Raw genomic sequence first — 21145 nt, 5'->3', positions numbered from 1 at the left:
CCCAAAGCTCCTGATTCATGTGGATATTACACCTAATGATCCCGGGATCCACTCCGTTTTCCTTTTCCCGCTCAGGTCCATTAATGTGTCAAGAAGTTAACAATATACAGGTTCACTTCCAAAAATGTGGTCTACCGGCCAGATCCACCGAGAGGATTATATAAAGGAAGTTCTGGCATTAATAACGTGGATGGCAATTGTTTTCCTGTTTTAAGAGATGGATTGGTGGCCTTCCATCTGAACACATGCCATACATGAATATTTAATGTACAGTCAGATTTTTAGAAGTTTCTTAATTGGTCAAAATTTGTCAAATTATACATCTGAAGATCTTAATATGCAATTAATAGCTTTTTAAAATGGCTTATACTTGGGCCTACAGCCAAAATTTGAAATGGACACAGGATACTTCTGCAAAGAAACTCCACCACCAAAAAGCTGCCACATAATCATCTGACAAAGCAGTAAACAGCTTTCACTGTGTGTAAATGTTTTGGTCCTACTTAAGCTAGTCAATCAAAAGTTGTACGTTCTTGTTATCAGAAAGGAAACAAAAAGTGCTTGGCACCGCCAGGGTGGGAGGAGGGTTTTTGGTTGGGTGACCTCAGAATTTCATATCTGCTTTTTGCAGATGTTATGGTTCTGTTTGCTTCCTCAGCCAGGGACCTCCAGCATGCGCCGGAAGAGTTTGTAGCTTAGTATGAAATTGTAGGTATAGGGGTCAGCATCTCCAAGTCCAAGGATGTTTCTCTACTGGAAAATGCTGGACTCCTCACCCTCCCCCAAGTGAAGGAATTCAAGTATCTCAGGGTCTTGTCCATGAGTGAGGGTAGAATGGACCGCGAGATCGAAAGGTAGATTGGTGCAGCATCAGCAGTATTGCGGAGCTCCCAATTTACCAGTCGATCTTCATTCCAGCCCTCACCTATAGCCATGTATTCTGGGTAATGACTAAAAGAATCAGATGGCAGGTTCAAGCGACTGAAATTAGATTCCTCAGGAGGGTGTCTGGGCTCAGTCCTAGAGATAGGGTGAAGAGCTTGAACATCTGGAGAAATCTTGAAGTTGAGCCGCTGCTCCTTCATCTCGAAAGGAGAGAGTTGAGCCTTATTTACGTGCTTCAGTTGCTTTTTCCGGTGACCTCAGTTCCTCTTCCTTCCTGTCAAAAAAACTCATGTGGCTCGGTCACTAAGCTTGGGTGCTTAATCCTAATATGACAATCACGGTGGTTTTACTCCCTCTTTTCTGCTCACACCAGAGTCTGTCAACAAATGAGACAGTGTTGTTCCTAAAATATCTATCCATTTTGCTCCATACATTGCAACGTATACACTTGGGTGGACTTAAAAAAACCCCCAACTAACTCATGTTGCAGTCTCACCTAGACCTCCACTTCTCTTTTGGCTTGAAATGTTGGCTTCGTAGCTCAATGCTGTCACCACAATTTCTGGTGGTATTGCAACGTTAATTGTACTGTAGCTTACCAGAGAACATGCAGAAACCTGGATGAAATGAATGCAGAGCACGTTTAGAAGACTCTGACACAAATGTTGAGCAGTGAATAATCTAAACTTGCATAAACTTGTAGTCAATGTTTGATAATGATTTAGGTGTATTCCTGTGATTAAATGAGCACTATAGACCCTAAGTAATATGTTTGAACCGCACACTCATGCATTTGCAATTCCATTTGCAGGTTTATTGAGTTTTCCTTTTGTTGTCCTTACAGGATGGTTCCTACCTGGCAGAGTTCCTGCTCGCTAAAGGCTACAAGGTGAGAAAGAGCCCATTCTGCAAACATTACGGCACCAGGAATCTGTCCTTTTACAGCTCAGACTCACACATACACTGAAACGAATGCAGACGGTCACGAATGCCAATGAACACAGACACACAGGGAGCGACATTCCCTCGATAAGCTGCATCCAGCCTCAGCAGCGTGTCGGAGCTCCTCAGGGATCAGGACGTAACATGACGGTCAACATTGTGCACTTACTAACTCACAGTTGACCCTGATAAGAGCCTTTGTGTAACTTTGAGCTGGTTAACCCCTCACCTTCTACCCCCGGGTCAAACCATTAACAGGGAAGTGGTTGTCATTATACAGCTGTACGAGTGAGGTCACAAACTTTCACCTGCTACTCAATGTGTTTTTAGGAGCACAGAAAGTCAACAGCCTGTGGATGGATGTAATGAGCTGTTTGTGACTCACGGAGGCTACGCAAGAGTTCAGTTCATACTCGTAAAAATGGACTATATACATCAAGACTGTCAAAGTTTGATTCCTTTAAGTACCAGATGTTTTAACACCATGCAGTAGTACTGAAAAGTACCATCGCTTTAAAAGCTAAACTCTGTCAGCCAAAATTTTAACCCAATGCTGTCCCAAGAGAAAAGGGGAGCAGTGGTGGTCCTTTCAAACTCTTTTGACATCCCATAAGGATAAAAAAGTTACTTTTTTGTCTATAACAGCAAAGGAAAGGTTTTGGTCATAAATTCCCAATTTTCTCCCCATGTTTTTTGTGCAATTTGGTCGGTATGCAGGAGTTTACCTGCAAAATTTGGTTGTGCAGATGCAGCTCCGACTTGCTCTGATATGGGCGTCATACCTTAGCTTTTGTAGGGCTAACTCCTCTGGTCAGGACTCAGCTGTTCACGTAGATCTAAGGATACAGAAGACAGCAAAGTTTACATACTGGCCAGAGAAGACTGTTGGCTTGAGAGAGGTGTCAAAGACGCCATCTTTGATTTGCTGGAAAAAACCTTCCATAAACAGAGGTGGCAGACTGAAACACTTCTTATCAAATATATATTATGCAGTTGTAGATTTCATTCTTCAGCAGTCCAAAAGACACTTCCGCCTAGGATCATGTAATCCAAAATCATGTGACCCTAACAACCCTATTAATGCCTAGAGGACATGTCCGCAGGTGAAACCAGAGCCCTGTTTACACAACGTTCTGCTTCGTTTTTTGTTCCACGTGCAGAGGGCAGTGTTTTGAAAGCAATCTTTGTACACACAAAACCATAAGAAACACCAAAAACACTAGTATACATGTCAGGCCAGTAGCTGGTGGTGTGATGTCGCAACGAACCAAAACACACCCATGCATAAAGACCCTTCCTGCCTTAGAGTGGAACCCTACTCACAGGGAGGGGGGTTGTTTGAAAAAATTTCAGTCAGGATCCTTTTTTCAAATTGTTCAGTTATCAAGCACCCAAAACGCCGTTGTTGTCAGGACAGACATGCAAAATGCAACCAAATTTCCCATTTTCACCTGAGAACATTGTAATATGTACCTAACAAAAGCAGAGCCCCTCCAGAACCCAAGAGAAAAGAAAAATGAAACATCGCCAGCAAAAATTAACATATATTTTAATTGTTTCACTGATAAAACTCAAAAAAAGGCCTGTTCATGATTTTCTTATCAAAAGACCTTTGTATACACTACTTAATAAATGCTTTATCATGGATTTAGTCAATATTTGCAGATCTAATTTTGGCAGCTTTAGAGCAGACAAAGCCTTGTGCCCCCCCTAAGATCTTTGGCACCTCCCCTGGGGGCTCCCAGACCCCAGGTTGGGAACCAATGGCCTATATCAAGTACTCTGACAACAACCCTAACACAGTGTCCTAACAGCATGTGAGCGTCAGACAACCCATCCAAATGCACAGCGTCCTGTACTTTTGAACATTTTGGGTCCAAAATGCATAGATTTACTCAGGCTTATTTTGTTGCTGACACTCGCTTGCATTGCGTGTAGTGAGGATTCTGTGTTAGGTGACCACCCAGATCCTAATGGTACTTATGGTCAGACAGAGGCGTAGGTTGCCCTTACACTTGTGTCCCCTCTCAATTCTCCTGCTGGTCTGCACTCTCATTGCTCCAGGCCAAACTGGGCCTATGCATGGATTTGTTATCACCGTCACTCCTCTCTGTCACCAGCATCCATGACAGCAGAAAGGAAGTGGACTGCTACATGTGTGTGGTGGGGGCATTAAAGACGAACGCTCAGGCAGGCAGGAAGCGCACAGTGAATAAAGGAAGTGAGGTCAGGGCACAGCGTCGTCCCACTAATGGACTCCCCTTGGTTCAGGCTGTGTTATCTCCTCTAAGCAGAGCTTCCTCATGTATACCCCTGAGAACAAGATTACAGATCACAGGCAGTATTAAAAACACATGATGCACACTGTATTTGATCAACTTTTGCCATGAAAAGCTGTTTTCTTTTGGAAACATACACCATAAATCCTAGCAGGCCAATGAATCATTGCATTGAAATGCTGTGATTAGAGTGGGGCAGCAACTTTGACTCTGAGAAGGAAATTGATGCTGGTTGCACACCTTATGGGGTGCAAAAGAGTCCTTGATTCATCTCAAGAAGGAGAAAGTGGGGTTTTCTTTGTATGTATAAAGTCTAACTGGATTATTTCCTTTCTGTCCATCTCTTCTGTCTCTTACCTCCCAGGTTCATGGGATTATTCGTCGCTCCAGCTCTTTCAACACAGGTCGCATCGAGCATCTATACATGAACCCTGAGACGCACACTGGAGGCAGTAAGTATCGTGCTACACCGTCTGTGCCAAGTGTTGTCCCTCTGATTGGTTCTTGTTTTTGGATACATTTTAATCTGAAAGACAACAGACATTTTTCATTCCAAAGCAAGTTGGTTATGTCAGACCAACAAGATCTTTTTCAAAAACAAGAAGACGTTTATACAGCAAGTGCATGCCGAGTGTAACCACATAATTCAAGAACATACATTTATACCTGGAGAAAAAGGACAGAACACCACAATTGCTTGGCTTTAGGTTGACTTTTTATCAATTGGGCACTGCTGCTCTGATCTGCATTTCCTCCCCTTCTGTCAGACATGAAGCTGCATTATGGCGATCTGACCGACAGCACGTGTCTGGTGAAGATCATCAACCAGGTGAAGCCAACAGAGATCTACAACCTAGGAGCCCAGAGCCATGTCAAGGTACTGTGATGATCCTACAGTCACATCTCACTTTGTGAAATCCCCCCCTGAATGTGGAACACACCCAACAGACTGTTTAACACTGACTGTTCACTCTCTGGAATCATTGCACATTGGTGTATTTTTGCTATCAGCCTTGATGGCAGTAGATAAGCATTAAAACAACATCCATGCTGTTATGTTGGTGAATATGAAGGTCAGACTAGATGAGTAATCGTGCATCACTTCCAAAGTGAAAGTGGTTTCCAATTTTTGCCATGTCCTGCTCTGGATTTTCCCCAATAAAGCAGTGAATGGTCTAATCTTACATCTATGTATGAGGCTGTGCTGGACGTTGCAGAACTTTTTGGATGATGGTTGTGTAATCTGTCATAGAAAAACATCTTGTAACTGCATGTATGTCAGTCAGTAAGTACCGCTAACCACTTCAACACTAGGGGGAGACAGGGGTCCACCTTGGCCACGGGGTCACCCCTCTGTGAAAACCCAGACAAGGTGTAGCCCACAAAATGATGAGGCCTAATCACATAGGCTAATATAATAGAAACTAACCTAAAAACATTGAAGTTGCTTGAGATTAATATCCATTGAAAATAGTTGACTTATCTCGTACGGCTGGGGGCACAAATTGTACCCAGACTTGTTCTTGAGACCTGCTTGTAAAAAGCATGACCAAAAGAAATGTAATTGTATTTTCTAACAAAGATAGCTAGGTCTAAAATTAATTGAAATCCAATCCACTTATCCCAGTGGTTCCCTTATTTGATAACTGAAGAGTAATGCAGCCCCTTTGTTTTGAACTGTTTGAAGTCTGCCATCATACCTGATGGAGGTTGGTTAGACCGAAACGTTGCATGTTACAAAAAATAGCAAAAAGCGAGACGATATGCAGGAGCTTCTGTGAACCATTGTGGTCTGAGGTGGGAAATGATCATTTTAGCATCTTCTTTTTCATGGAACTCACATTCAGCTACCATCGTTGTGCTGTGTTGTGTCTTTTGGTGTCGTGTCATAGATTCCCACTTCACAAAGTCCTAGAACATAGTTGAGATATTATAGCCAATCCATAGCTTACAATCAAGTGACCAGCACAGAGGCCTGAAGGGCAAGAAAGCTTAGGACAGAACCAGCTGTCATTGAACATCGTGTGGCATTGCAGCACAAGGTATTTTATCCTAAATCAGTTCAAAATAATGCATATTTGCATCAATAGACAGCTGTCAGACAACCATATCCCTGGGCATGCATTAGCTTTCAATGTTAAAACCTTCTTGTATGATGAATTTACTGGTCTTATGTGTCTGGATTAATTTAAAGTGAACAGTTACGAGTATTTGAGTGCTGCTGCTATGAAAACCTAACATGTTGAAAGGGGTTTTTGTGGGAAGAGAGTAGCTCATGTGTGGAGGATGCTGGAGCTGATGGGACAGGAAGTCATGTTTTCTTGGATGGGTCAGTCTGTGCCACAATGTCCCTTTTGTCTTGGAGTTCTGTGGTGATCCCAGGAGATCCCTCGGCGCCGCCTCCCCTCCTCCTCCTCCACCTCCTCCCCCTCCACACTGGGATCTGACACACAGTCTCCAGACAGCGCTGATCCTCCGTCACCACAGTGGTTTCAGGGTGGGACGTGGAGCCAACGGCTTAGTCAGATCATAGTTAATAAGAAGATTTGTAATGTGAACATGACATACTGCTTTTTAATGGTAAGTTTCTTCATCGCATTGAGCCACCTTTTGGGGATTTTTTTTCTCAATTTAACATTTGGTTCAATTCCAGTCTGTGGATCCTGGAAGTATCAGGTCTCTTCCACATTTATTGACCAGAGGATTAGCATAGCTGTCTGGTAAATAAAGGAATGAATTAGACGATTCATCTCAAGGGGCTGTACCTTGACATTGAGATTTATGTCTGTTGTCTTAAAAAATATTTACTGTTCCCAACAAAGAAAACAAAAGTTCCATGTGATAAAACATGAACAGTGACATCAGGACAGTTACTTCAGTCACTTTTTGACAGAAGAAAATCCAAGCAACTGGATGGACTACTACTTTTTTTTTGTTTAAATAATTTAGCATCTAAATATAAAGCAAACAGATGAATGTGTGCTTACACATTTATATGGTCTGCATGTGGTCCAGACTGATTCTTATAAGACCGGGCATGCCTGTTTATCTCATATGAGGCAAGTTAATGCATAGTTTGGGTGTTTGAGATACCTTGAAGTAGAGACTTTTAGAAGTTAGAGCTAGCTTCATTTTTGCTGAATGATTTTAGTGCAGAGGTCTTTTGGTGTGTGCTCTTTGAGGGTGCACTCATGAGAGGCAGTCTGTGCCATGCCCAAGCACATCTGATTCCATAAGTCCAGTTGATTGACTGGTACAAATCCTCCATGCTGCACTCAAGTACAGTAGTTCTCCTTGGTCTTGCCATGGTTGGAATAAGTAGGTATGGATGGAGAAAAGCTGTTAAAAGTGGCCTCCCATTTTTGGGAGTCCCAAAAATACTCTGTGAGTTGATTGCATCACAAACCAGCAAGGGCACTCCAAACAGTTTCCCCCCTCATGATGTGAAATTGATTAATGAAATCAAAATGTTGATTCACTGTTTTGTAAGTACATCATAAGGAGTGCCATTTTTGCTGAACAGTCATCAAGTCAAAACAGGAAGTGAGCTGCAGAGGCTGTCAGAGCTTAGCAGTGCATCCCTACCCATCATCTTTTGCTATTGTTTTCATAGAGAGCCCCCTGCTGGTAGAATTTACAAGCTGGATGTGTATATATTCATAGATTAATGGATGTGGGCCCAGCTTTGGGAGTAACATGCTGTGCTGCCTGCTCTAAGGACTACAGCCTCTCTACATAGTCCTTGCTACCTCAATGACACCTCACTCAATGCTACTTTAACCATTCTCTGTGTACTTCAGGTTTATCGAAGCCTTTGCTTAAAGAAGTCTGATGCTGCTGATAGAAAATTTGTCCATCTACAAAATCAGTTTTAAAGCAAAAACCAATGAAATCCTGCTGTTTCATCGTCTCCAGTATGACAAATAGTTTTTTTCCACAGTTTTATTGCATAATAAACTAAATGTTGTTGGTTTTTTCTGTTAGTCGGACAAAAACGTCACCGCTGACTCAGAATTTGTGAGTCTAAGAATGGAAAAGAGGAAAGACAAGAAAGGAAATGAAGGAAGACAGGCAGACAAAGAAAGAGAGAGTGGGAGAGCTGGTGAGATCGAAGGAGAATGATGAATCCTTTCTCCACATCCTTTTGTGGTCAAAGGCCATGACTCTTTCCCACCTCCCACATGGATGATCATTCTCAGGCCACACAGACACAGACTCCCTCTCAGATTGACAGAAAGTCCCTGTACCTGCCTGAGAACCTCATGTTTATTTGTTTCCACACCTATAAACCTCGCTCTGGTCGCCCCTCACCACATGCTGCCCGTTCTGAACAGCTGAACTCGCCGGATTACTGGCAGCAGCAGCGTCACGGAGACGTTTCCAGTCTGTCCTGCCTCAGAGGAAAAGATCAGTCACACCGGCTCCTCAGCATCTCGCTCTTCCTTCCCATCATTCCTCTCCGCTTTACAGGGAATCCCTTCTGAGGCCAGCTCGTTCATCAGACTCACCCGGGGAGATTGAGTCGGAGGATCAGTGAGAGATGGGTGTCTGTGTGTGGGTGCTGATTTCCGCTGCATTCAGAACAGAGTGAAGGTTATTTTCTGATGCTGCAGGGGCGGAGGTGGACAGGGAATAGAAGACGCCGGACACTGGAAAGGCCTGAAAGGCAGCCAGCTGCATTATCAAAAGAGCAGCGCATAAAACAAAACAGAAGGGATATTATGTCTGTTTCATTTAACCATAACAGAGGAAGATTTGATCAGTTAGTGCTCAGGCGTTTTTTCCCTGCAGCAATTTTCCAAATATTTAATCACAGTTCACAGGATAGACAGCCAAAAGAACCTGATAAAAACAGCAATTTCCTCTTTTTAATCCCTTTTTTACTGCTTAACCCAATCTGGTAAGCTTTTGTGGTACGCTTAAGATAATTAGCATAACCCTAAAAGGGATCAAGGCTTCACTAAGAAAACTCTAAAGATTAACAGGTTTCAATATTCAAGTTTTAAATAGTGAACTGATAATATGCAGAAGATCAATTAGATTAATCATTTCCTATGAGAAACTGTTTTTTGCAGAAATAATGCCAACTACCTTAGATTATCGCACTTATTTTTGCACAAGTTAAGGATGTATAGATCCACTTGAAGTGAAATTAAAAGACTTTGATGAAAGAAGAAAAAAGTACCAGGGATGTCCCAATCCCAATCGCATGTATCAGATCAGAGTTGAGCATTTCTTAATTGATCTAAGATCTTTAATTTGATCCAGTTAGCTGGTTGATGTCTTTTTGCTTGCATAGAAACACACTGCAGGTTTGGTATTAAGGCATCATTCAGTGCTGGCCTAGTGTAGTGCTGTTAACTTGCCTGGTGCTTTGTCATGTGTTAATGAAGATTGGTGTTGCTGCTGTATTTTACCTTGTTTTTGCACAGCTTGCATACTGCATGACTTATGCCCAAATCTCAGCATTCTGATACTCAGAGAAACCAGAAATAATACAGCATCTTTGCGTTCAGTTATGCTGCCAACAGGTAGACTTTCTCATCCATTACCACAGTGGATTGCTTTGTTTTGATCTGAAGCATTATGCAGTTTAGTATCTACTGCCATCTGTTGGCTTTTTTGTTAACTGCACCTTAGTGGATGTGTATTTAAAAATGCTGTGCAGGTGAAGATATATTGCCATGTGTTTTTTTTTTAGCACAGGCCTGATCAAAATCAGGTAGTAGGGACCAAGTTAACTATTTTTCAAATTCACTTCAACTAAAGCAGGGTGCACACTACAAGATTATCAGGCTGACTGACTGGATGTTCTAAATACTATCTTGTGGTGTGGTAAAAGTGATCTTTACCTTTCCAATCTGCTTGGAAGATGTTCGGAGCCAAGATCCAGTATTTTCTACAATCTATTCTTTTGGCCCTAGATAGGCCTTCACATAGAGTATACTGCACTTTGTAACTGAAAATACAGAATTCACTAATATATAAAACTGAAACACAACGGTTCTTGAACTAGAATAACATAGTTATTGTAGCTTTGGTTGTCAAAATACCCAATTTTTAAATGTGTGTATATTCAAAGTTAGAAACCAAATGATATTCAGGTCAGGTCAGGATATGGGAACTTATGCCAGTTTGGCTCTTGGCTGTGCAAATCCTTTACTATTCTGGCCACCTGATTACCAATATCTGGGTCTGTGCCAGGCCTATGTCCTGTCTCTCCAGGTATCCTCCCAGCTAGCCCCTCCATGATGCACATGGCTGTCCTGGAAACCTGGTCCCAATAGGTTCCAGGCACCCAATATGTGGTGAGCTGGATCATGCCAGAGAAAGCGTGGCACATGCCTGTAGAGGTGCAGCTGCTGCCGCTGACCTTCCCATCCCTGCTCTCCTGAGCACCTAATTATTGGACCATTGGTCTTACCAGTGATTCCTAAATATGCACTGACAGTGACATTGCCACTAAGGAGACAAGCTGGCATATATGAATTAATAAGTATATTGACACCTTTTTAATCATCATGGCAACAAAAACAAATGTCTGAGGTACACAGTGTCAAGAAATGTCAGTTTTTAGGACCAAAAAGTACAGGAACTCTCCTGCACATTGTCTAAATGCACAATTAACCATGCTAGTGTTTTTGTCAGATTTAGATAGTGCCACCTCTTCTACTTTTTCATCAGTTTTTAAGAGACAGACCTGTATCTTACCAGTCTTGCAAACATCTGACTTTGTTGACTTTTTCATTTAAACGGCCAGTAACTGCTGTCTTTTGTCTGCTTTGGGCTGTTTTTGTTAAAAAATGTGACCTAAAATCATATTTTATCTAAACTTTGGTGTTTTTCAATGAAAGATATAAGTAAAACAGTGATTTAAAACTACAGTGATGCCTAAAATCTTGACAGCCATTCTTGTTTCACTCTTTTTGTTGCTTGTATCATGCACAGCGGCATTGGTAGAAACATTTTAAGATAACATGTTTGGTAGAAATTTGCAGCGTGTCAGCCACAGATTGTTCAGTGAATCATCCAAATTAGTTTCATAAATTCCTGTTTTAGTAATGATTTCAGGTCAGCTGGTATTCTAATTTGCTTTCAGTGTCCAAATGAGACCAAAAATAATCCTCTTATTGGAAAATGTAATGCATTTTGCTTTGTGTTCCATTAACCAGTGTCAAAAATTAACTCCATGTGCTTTAGTGTTTTTGTACAACTATTAGACAGGTTAACTTTCCAGCTTCAAATAAAGCCCATACCTTAAACAAGGCTTCCTGAATTATTCAATCCTCTCACAATATTTAGCACATATTTTGGAAACCACAGTCGTAAAATATGCATGAATAACCGTCCAGAACGGGGAAGTCCTTACGGTCCGCTCACAGTAATCTCTTCTGCATCTGAGGGTTCAACACCAGCATCTTTGTGTTTTCCCACTGAAGCGCTGCACAGGAAAAACGTGAACAAAACCCCTCAACGTCCATCTTCTTCCTCTCGTGCGAGTTCTCTCACCTGCAGCTGTCACCGGCTGAATTATTAACACACCTAAGTCATGACAGGAAGATGACATGACAGGGAGGCGGGGCTAAAGAGGTGGAAAGAGTTAGGACAGATGAGGCAACACTTTTCCACTTGATTGTTTTTGACAGCTTTTCAGGACTAAAGCGCAGATTGCGTTGAGAAGATGGACTCCCATCATGTAAATCCTTCATTATCTGTATGTGACTTCCTCCTCAGAAACACTAATCATCATTCTTTTATCTCCTCTCCTCTCTCTCTCTACTCTTTGGTCTGTCCCTCATCCGGGCTCCAACGGCAGACGCACAGGATTTAACACGCCTGTTTCCCCACAAAGCTCTGCACTGTTTGCTCTCTGTGTTGATGCATTTATAGACCTAAAGTGGCTATTGTGCAGCCTGCCAGCACTTTACTTGCATACACACAATACTCACTCCATGTTATGCAATCCAATCATGTTGGTAACATGATTCTGCTGTTTGTGCTGTGTGGAGAGAGGATATTGTAGTGTGTTTGGAGCCACAGTTTCCTGCCTTATTTGCCCTCTAACTGTTAAGGATACTTTTTCATACGCAGCATTTGCCAATTCTGCTCCAAAAACAGCATAAGTCTGCTTTCCAGGAAAAACCAAGCCTTCTCCAAATTTGGTGATTTATGCAGAAGACTTAAATGCTGCTTTATGGGTTGAAATGATCCATGAGAGCCTCATAAAACTTTATCTCAAATCTTTTGGATTGTGTCCCAAATGTGCTTTCATGAGGCTGAAAATAAAATGAATTTACGACGTATATAAAGTTGGTATTTTTGATGAATATGATCTTCACTGGATAACGAAAGGAAGATTTTATGCTGTAAACATTTTGAAACGTTGAAAATCAGTTTATTTTGGTGAAATTAAGTGAAAGAAAGGCTTTTCTTGCTGTCGACCACATGTAAACTAAACATAAGTTGTTAAACTCCTGATGTAAGCCAACAAACAAAAGTCAAACTTTTGAGCTTAGTGCTAACGGGACTTGCCAATTAATTGATTATTTAGTATTGATTAATTAATTCTGGCTGATCACAATCATAAAAACCTGACAAATGTGATTAAATGGTCCTGCATGCCTGCTGTGTTAGGCTTTTTTTTACACATAGGTTTTGTCCTGTGGTGAATGTTTCACAGTTTGTCTTTACATTTTGGCCATAAAAGTATGTAAGACAGGTTTGACTGCAAGCAGTCTAGTATCCACACTCTTTTACTGTGAAGCTATGCTGTTGTAACCTGTGCAGAATGCAATTAAATATGTTACACATTTAATACTTTTTGATCATGTCTACTCAACATCCTTGTACCCTTTGCACACCTTGCAACTATACCATTAATGCACACAGACTTGTATACATCTGTAAAAATACCCATCATGAGCGTGTACATATTCAAAAATTTTTTTTCAATTTTTTTCAATTTTTTTTTTTTTTTTTTTTAGTCCTGTTGAATTTCATATTTAATTTTGAATTCCTGTACATTGAGAGCATGGCTAACTGGGGTTGTTGCACAGTAAACTTGGCCAATAAAGCTAATTCTGATTCTGATATTAACTCTAATGTGTCTTTGCATTGTGATGTAAAATAAGCAGAGATTCCCCTGAAAAAGAAGTCATCAAGATGCATAAGTTGCTCCAAAACCTGTATGTCCCTCTCAGTTTGAATAGTGCCTTCATGGATGTGCAAGTAACCCTTTTCATAGGCACTAATGCACCCCCATCACAGATGCTTGGTTCTGAACTTTGCATTTATATCTATCAAGATGGTCCTTTTGCGCTTGAGCCCAGAAGACTCAATGGACACTATTTCCAAAAACAATTTGAATGTAATGCCACAGCAGACTCTACAATTTTAGGTCATAGCATCTCAGATGAGTTTAAGCAGTTCTCCTAAGGGCGCACTCACAACAGAGCTGTTTGGCTTTAAACAAACTCTGCTCTGTTTTCTCGGATAGTCCCGTTCATGTGGAGTGTTGTGAAAGTTCTGACGCTGACCAAACAAGTGAATTTTGGTCCACTTAAAAACTGGGGTCTTGGTTGGCTTCCAAACAAACCCTGGTGCAGTGTGTTTGAGGTGGGACAGCAAAGCAACTTATGAATCAAAGGCAGGAAGTGACATACATAAAGCAATGATTTATAGATATATTTATATCATAATATGCTCAAATACATGTTGGTGTCTCGCTCGGCGTCTGTGTAAGCACAGCAGCAAGTTGTAGTCTCTTGCTCTGATTTTGGCTCTCCTTCAGTACTGATTCATTTGTCTCACGTTAAAATCGACATGCTGGACAGCTTGTGCCTTACTGGCTGTTCATAACGCCCCAGGACAAAAGCAGAAATTCAAAGACTGTGTAAATTCAGTGCTGTTTCATTGTTTATGTAGAAAAAAAAGACTTGCAGAAGGTGATAGATTTCCGTTTTATTCTTCTTCTACGTCTCCTTTTCTTCTTCACTGCTCTTTGTTTAGGACAACGGTGCTCTAAATGCATAACCACTTGAAGTTATCCAGACAGTTTGGTTCATTTAACCAATGTGTGAATGTGAAGCAAACCACAGGAAAGTGCAACAATGTTGCTCTGAACCAAACCAAAGCAAGTCCCCTGGACTATCAGGTGTGAAAATGACCTAGATGTTGTTGATGAATGGTGTTAGCTTTGCATTTCTACATTTGTGTGCAATTCTTAAGTTACATTTGTAGACACAGGTATGTACTGTGTGTCTTTTCTCACCATTTCCATGCTTTGCTGTTTGTCACATGACTGCCTGCCATACAACAAGGAGGGTCTCTCCTACTGAGATGAGAATGGGAACAACCTACTAGGAAAGATTCCAAGGGCAGTGGTCCTAGTGGTGCACGATTTATCTAATCAAAAGCGCGATTGCAATGTAAAGCTGCACAATTAAATAATTGCATTAAAGGCTGCAATTAATTTTGTATGAAATTTGCAAAATGCCTGCAGAAAAGACTTAAAGTTTAAAGGAGTGCCACTGTAGCACCTTGTAGAAAAGAGTGTTACTCTGAAAGCAATGAGTAAAAACTTCCCTGCATAACCAAGCAAGTAGACTCATGATATCATTTATGCCTTATATCCTAATTGCAATTGCAATTCACAACATTGACTCATATGATCAGAATCATATATCATTACTAATCATGCATCACTAAATCCTCTGGAAATTTGCCAAAAATTTTCCGGTTTGCATTCTTAAAATCAGCCAAAGTGATGACATTTTAGAGAATTTTTTATCTTACGGTTTAACAATTGTAATGTTTTAAACTTGCATGCTGAAACTCCAGCTGGAAGAAGACTGTTTTTCATAACATCATTAGAATAGCAGAGTTTTCTGATGGTTTCCATCAAACATTGATGATGATTTTAAAACTTCCAGACCTTCCTTTTCCTCTCAGATTATCCCAGAAGTTTGTTGATCTAAAAACGAATTTTCCTGGTTTCATAAAAACATTTTGGAAGAACCCTGCTTTGACAGGACGGCATGAAACCTTTTGTAAACCCCCTTTGGTGAATGATGAGCGGTGTTCTCTTAGTAACAGGCCATTGGTGGGGTTTACTCACCCTCTGATTGGTGTTTACATTATTCCCATTCAATCAGCGCTCAGTGGCACGCTGTGTGAGTATCTCCGTAAATGAGCACATTCTTAACTCCAGCATGTGTTGTGTGCCTCTGCACTCATTAGCTGCATGTGTGCGGTTTGTGTGTATTTAAGGTGCCATTGTTTTAAAATTCCCCCTTAGAATCAGAATCCTGGTGGTTTTGGCCTAAATGGAGATACGGTGTAATCTCTGAGCCCACATTTTATCATGCGTACCGTCTGTTGAATGAGTAGAAACAGGACTGTTGGTGGCCTGGTGAGAATAGCTCCCTGAGCCTGCAGATCCCCATTTGGAAAGGTTGGAGCCTGCAGCCCGCCTGCAGCCTGGGTCCAAAGTGAACTTTAGCTTAAGAATAGACTCATCCGTGCCAAGAGAAACAAGTCTGCACTTTCCTCCAACACAGTCAGGGAAGGTTTTGTGGTCGTGCTTTGTGGGTCAGATTAGTTACTCGGCTCATGAGTCAGTCCTTTTTCTGTTTTCCAGCGAGGTTGTAACACATGGAAACATGGAGTTTGGTGAAAGAGAGGGGCCTTGAGGGGGGGCTTTCTGAGGTTTGTTAAGTAAATACACTGAGTCAATAAATAGTATCACAAAGCTAAATATGATTTGTATCTAAGCTGTACCTTAAATCAAACCCTAAATGTTCCACATCAACTGTCTTGTTCTGGTGTCACACAGAAGCCAAAATAAACGGTGCACATGCAGTTCAAGCAGTGATTTATAGATGGCAGCAGTGAGCCGCTGTGGATGACTCCCCTGATAGTTCAGACCAGACTCCAGAGAGAGTCCCAGACAGGAATCACATCAGCCCTGATGGGGATTCGTTTCAATTTCAATGTTTGAACCTTCTTTCCTGCTTCTGGAGACATGTGATGAACATTTATTTGTGTTATGATGATGTGTAAACACACTTAGTCTTTCATTAAGATGACATGATCTACATGTTTAATACTATTCTGTCTGAACTCAGATTTAAAGCATCTTTAGTGTTGCAGGTAATTTTGCAGCATAGTGAGCCCGGAACTTCAGTGACTTTTCGGGATCTTTAAAGATTAAATCCACGGCATTAGTTCTGATAATAAGCATCTGTTTGTCCATTTTTAATCCATTTTTGGTCATTTACTTTGGCTTTCTTCAGTGGGTAGCGCCATATTTGTTGAGGGCAACATTTAGATGCAATGCATTGTAGGATGTGTAGTCGACCAGTTGCTTCTCTACTTCTTAAAGGAATGGCACAAACAAATCTAACTGCAAAAAGGCGCATGGACTTTTTCTTTGTATATATGTACATATTTTGAAAACTGTTAGTCACAGAAAAAATATTTTTTTACAGTTTTGCCCCCAAGAGGTCGGAGAACAAGTCTGTGCAAAGAAAATGCTTAGTCACAATTGTTTACTGTGTGCTATCAATGAAAATCTTTGAGTTTCTAATTCTGATTTGTTTTTTTATTTTGTCTTAGAGTCCTATAACTTTTTCAAAATTCAAGTGACATTACTGTAGTAGATATATTCTTAAAGCCCAGGTTGTCCTGAAAAAAAGGTGTTTAGAGCTTGACTGTGCACCGCAGGGTAGATGTTTTAAAAGCTTTTTAAGACAAAAAGTCCAGACGAGACACGATGGTGAAAAAAACAGCTGTGAGCTCTAAGGGTTAATGCAATTAATCTTAACAGCCCTAATCATTTTTATTCTTTATTTCTCCTTGTATTGCAGTAAAATATAAAAATATTTATTGTAGATGGAAAGAAGTGCAGCTGTTATTGTCAAAGTTTTTGGTACCTCAGTATTCAAAAACACAATCACATGTTTTAAAGAGACAGGATCTCTGTTTTAATGATCAATAATACCAATTTGGTATAAACTACATTGTACACATTATAGATGTGTAAGAGAAAATAATGCATTAAAAACTGGAGGCAAACCCCTACATGGAGTAAAAATGTTAAAATAGTTAAAATAATGTCTTCATGCAGTTTTAACATTGTATGGCAGTTTGTTTACATTTTTGGTGACTGAAATTATTCCAAAAGTCCAAATAGTTGCCCCAAGGACTTCACTTCTTTTATTGGTTTAGTCCTTAAGATTGGTGGGTCGTGATGGTATTCCTGGAAAAACTGTGATAAAAAGTTCATGATACATTTGATTTTACCCTGTTTTCTATGATAATAAGTACATTTTGGTCATTTTCTTAAAATCAAAACCTGTTTAACTCCTTTTCTGGGGAAAACAAAACTGGTTTCTTATTTCGGTGTTTTAGTTCCCTAAAATCTCAAGAAGAAACCATTTTACACCTCATCATGGGAGAGAAATGAAAGATAATGTCACAGTCACATTTTGTTTAAAATAGGATACAAATTTTCAGTATTCATTGTTATATTTGATTAATGAAAATGTTCAGAAAATTTGTGTTATGATTGCTCATTCAGGAGGAGGAGGAGGGTCCTGAGGCTGGACCAGTTTAGAACCACTACTTTAGATTCCATCTATCATTGTCTGTTCTTTCTGAGTCACTCTGGACTGAATGCTTGTATTTAAAGTTCTATTTAAGTAAAGCTGAGATCAGTTGGTTATAAGATATTTATAGAGCTAACATGCTCAGGTTTGATTGGTCAAACCGAAAAATTAACTGCAACATTATTAAGAAGAAATGTGTTTATTTTATGAAATATTCAGACAAAAATACATATTTTAATTCAATTATTGTGACTTTTCGTTGTCATATTTGATATTAAAAGCTACAAGGGAATTTGAGGTTGCTTCATTTGCCCAGAGAGGACTTTGCTATTTGAAGCAAACACAAGATGCCATAAATAAAATAATCACTGGACTTTGTAGCCATTTTTATTCTGTTTGTAAAATATATAAAACTTTCTTTCATCCTTTTTTCTAACAAATATGAAATGATTTAACGAGGGCAGAGCAATTAATGGAAAATTAGATGAAATCACAATATGACCTGCTGCAGTTTCAAATCGAGTAGTTGTAATATTTCTTAAACCTGAAATTTGAGTCAAAATACCGGTTAACACTTTTTTTCAGCAGAGAAGTTATGCATTACATAGTATGCAATCATTTTCAGAATAGTCTACGAAAATCCTACATTATTCATTTTTGTACATTTCTCTGATTAAATATGAGGGTGAAATAAAAATCATCATTCCCTTCAATACAATCATTCATACCCAATTTGCAATAAGAGTCAAAATCATCATGATTAGATACTTTTTCAAAAATTTTCAGCCCTAATTTAATCTAGTATTGTGTTGGTCATAATATAGAACATTTTTTATGCTTGTGTTTGTTGTAAAATACATAAGATGAATATCATATCACAATCGAAATATTGGGGGGAAAACTTGCAACCAGATTATTTTCTCAAATCATTCAGCCCTTCATTTAACTGATGACTTTATTGCAACTATAACTGTACATATTTTTGATACTTCAACACATTTTTGATACCATGTGTTTTAAAATGATACAATCTCAGTTATTTTAATGGTCAGTGATACTGAATGACAATAAACTTTAAAGAACCGCATCTGTTTTCTAGGACATTTGTGTAGCAGAGGAATGAATCCGTCAAATTTTGAAGGCAACCTCCTTCACATCATGTAAATTGCACTAACACATTGAACTGCAATGTTTTCAGTGTTTTTCAGCAGTTAAGGTGGTGTTAAACAGGCAATTTTTGATCAATTAAAACATGAAATTCCCAGTACTGGGTGTCTAAGACCTTTATTCTTATTATAGCTGGAACTGATATGACTTGATTTTTACTGGTTCTGTGTTAAGTTTAAAACTCGGTATCATTATCATTTTAAGTGTAACAGCCTCTGCTTGAACATCATAATCCTCTTCAAGTTTCAAAGATAGGTTTATAATTTTGTCTTCTGCTGTGGTTTGGTGATTTTAAAAGATCCCAGCTCTGGATGAGGACCTCTGCAGGTCTGTTTGCCACAGTACAGCTCCTCTACAGGGATGAGAAAGAGCTCTCTGGTAGTGTTGACTTCACTTTTCTCTGCTCAGTGAGTTCAAAGAAAGAAATCAATTGAACAAAAGGAAGAAAAAACAGAAAAGTGATCAAAGCTGGTGGCACCGAGGGAATGACGTGGTTTTCGTCACATCCTGTGTCACTCCTGCTCCTAACTCTCCTCCTCCATCTTTCCGCCATGTTCCCCTCAGTGATGAGTGAATGACAGTAGCCTGTAGCACGTTTGTGGCTACGATAAGTACCACAATAAACACACAAAGCCTGGCCCGTGTCCTTAATTAGTCGGGTGTCGTTAGTGAGAGACGGTAACCAGGGATTACGTTAAATATTTATCAAAGTCATCAATCTTCCTGTTGCTATGTCCTCCAGGGACACATTTAGCAATTACAATCAGCCTCATAATGGCTTTTATGTAATGATCTATCTGGAACTCATGACTGAAGAGATTACTCATCCACTAATTCTTCAAGGGGCTCCTACTACGCATAAAAGATTTGTTTTTCTTAATGATTAGACTCGCGCTACAATTAAAGTCCCATTTTTGAAGTATTTTTCTAATAATTATATCCATAAATATCTGCAACTTTGTCTAAATAAATGCAGGGAAAGCAGACTGCTAAGTTTGAGGTTTGAACCTGCTGGACATCATAAATTACAATTATTCTCCGCAACATAGACGGACAGAGTTAGACGATTTGTTGAATCAGGAGCACTACACCGCAAAAGTCATGCGGAAGACTTATCCTTTGTATTTGAGCTATGTAGAGGCCCAGACAAACTCTACAGTTATCATTTCTTTTTTTAAGTTCTATATATTAAGCAGAAAATGTTTCTGGCACCAACATATTATCAGTGCCAACACATCAAGTACCTACCTAAATTACAAGACGGATTTTGGTGCTTCATTTGGTTCCTCACCATGCCAAAACCATCCCTGCCGTTCCAAAAGAAATGCACAAGGTATGTTACCTGAAGAAGTTACGTTCATGTCCTTTACTTATAAGTTCCATTGGCGTCTTATTTCTTAATCATTTATGATATTGAGACAGCTTTAGTTCATCTTTGTACTTTTAAAACACCTTTTATACTTAGATATATTAATTCAGGCACCTTTTAAAGAGTATTGATTTTGCACTGTATCAGGAAAATCCCAAATACCCCACTCTACCGTCTATTAGATCAGTGGTTCTCAACTGGTGGGTCGGGATGCAAAAGTGGGTCGCAAAGCTCTTTTCAGTGGGTCAGGAATGTGTGCCAAGAACAAAAAATATGCATGCAGTCAGTTTTCCTATAATGACAAATAAATTTCAGTATTTTTCTCGAGACATCTGCTTATCTATCTGCTTTTCTTTGGATAACACAGCTGGTTTTTCCAAGACAACCAGGAAATTTCGTGAGAAATTGCCTAATTTCTGATTTTCTATCTCAGGAAAAATGGGTTAAAATAAGATATATTAATACATGCATGTCTCTCTGTAATGGCATGTTTGTTTTGTCCTGTCTCTTTTTTTCCTTAATTTGGTTGTCGAACTGCAACATTTTTCATTAAATGGTTGATTATTTTCACATATTTGGGGATTTCTCTTTGGGGGGTGGTGGTGGGTCCTGATGCCTGTCCAGATGAGAAACACTGATCTAGATCAGTGTTACCATTTTCCCCTGGAACCCCCCTACATGTACCTAAGGAAAGTGGAGCCCCACCCAGGACCCAGGAGAGCAGAAGAGGTGGCACACTGCCGCCAAAAATCAACAGATTTGAATTGTTTCACTTATAAACTCCTGTAAAAGGCCTATTCATGCTTTTCTTATCAAAAGACCTTTGTCTAAACTACTTTATAACTGCTTTATCATGGTTTTAGTCAATATTTTCAAATCTAATTTTGGCAGCCTCA

At 39.8% G+C, this 21145-nt stretch overlaps 1 protein-coding gene across 1 annotated transcript in view; it reads left to right on the top strand.

Annotated features, from left to right (window-relative positions):
• gmds (GDP-mannose 4,6-dehydratase) overlaps nucleotides 1-21145 on the top strand; it is a 263448-nt gene that overhangs the window by 17521 nt on the left and 224782 nt on the right. The window contains exons 2-4 of the mRNA XM_041791584.1: nucleotides 1730-1774; nucleotides 4471-4558; nucleotides 4874-4983. Of these exons, the coding sequence (XP_041647518.1) occupies nucleotides 1730-1774; nucleotides 4471-4558; nucleotides 4874-4983 (243 nt within the window). The remainder of the gene's footprint in view (nucleotides 1-1729; nucleotides 1775-4470; nucleotides 4559-4873; nucleotides 4984-21145) is intronic.

This window comes from Cheilinus undulatus, linkage group 7 (genome assembly GCF_018320785.1).
Source record: "Cheilinus undulatus linkage group 7, ASM1832078v1, whole genome shotgun sequence".
Taxonomy (NCBI): domain Eukaryota; kingdom Metazoa; phylum Chordata; class Actinopteri; order Labriformes; family Labridae; genus Cheilinus; species Cheilinus undulatus.
Note: the sequence above shows the minus strand (reverse complement) of the source record. Positions and strands in the feature narration are given on the sequence as shown.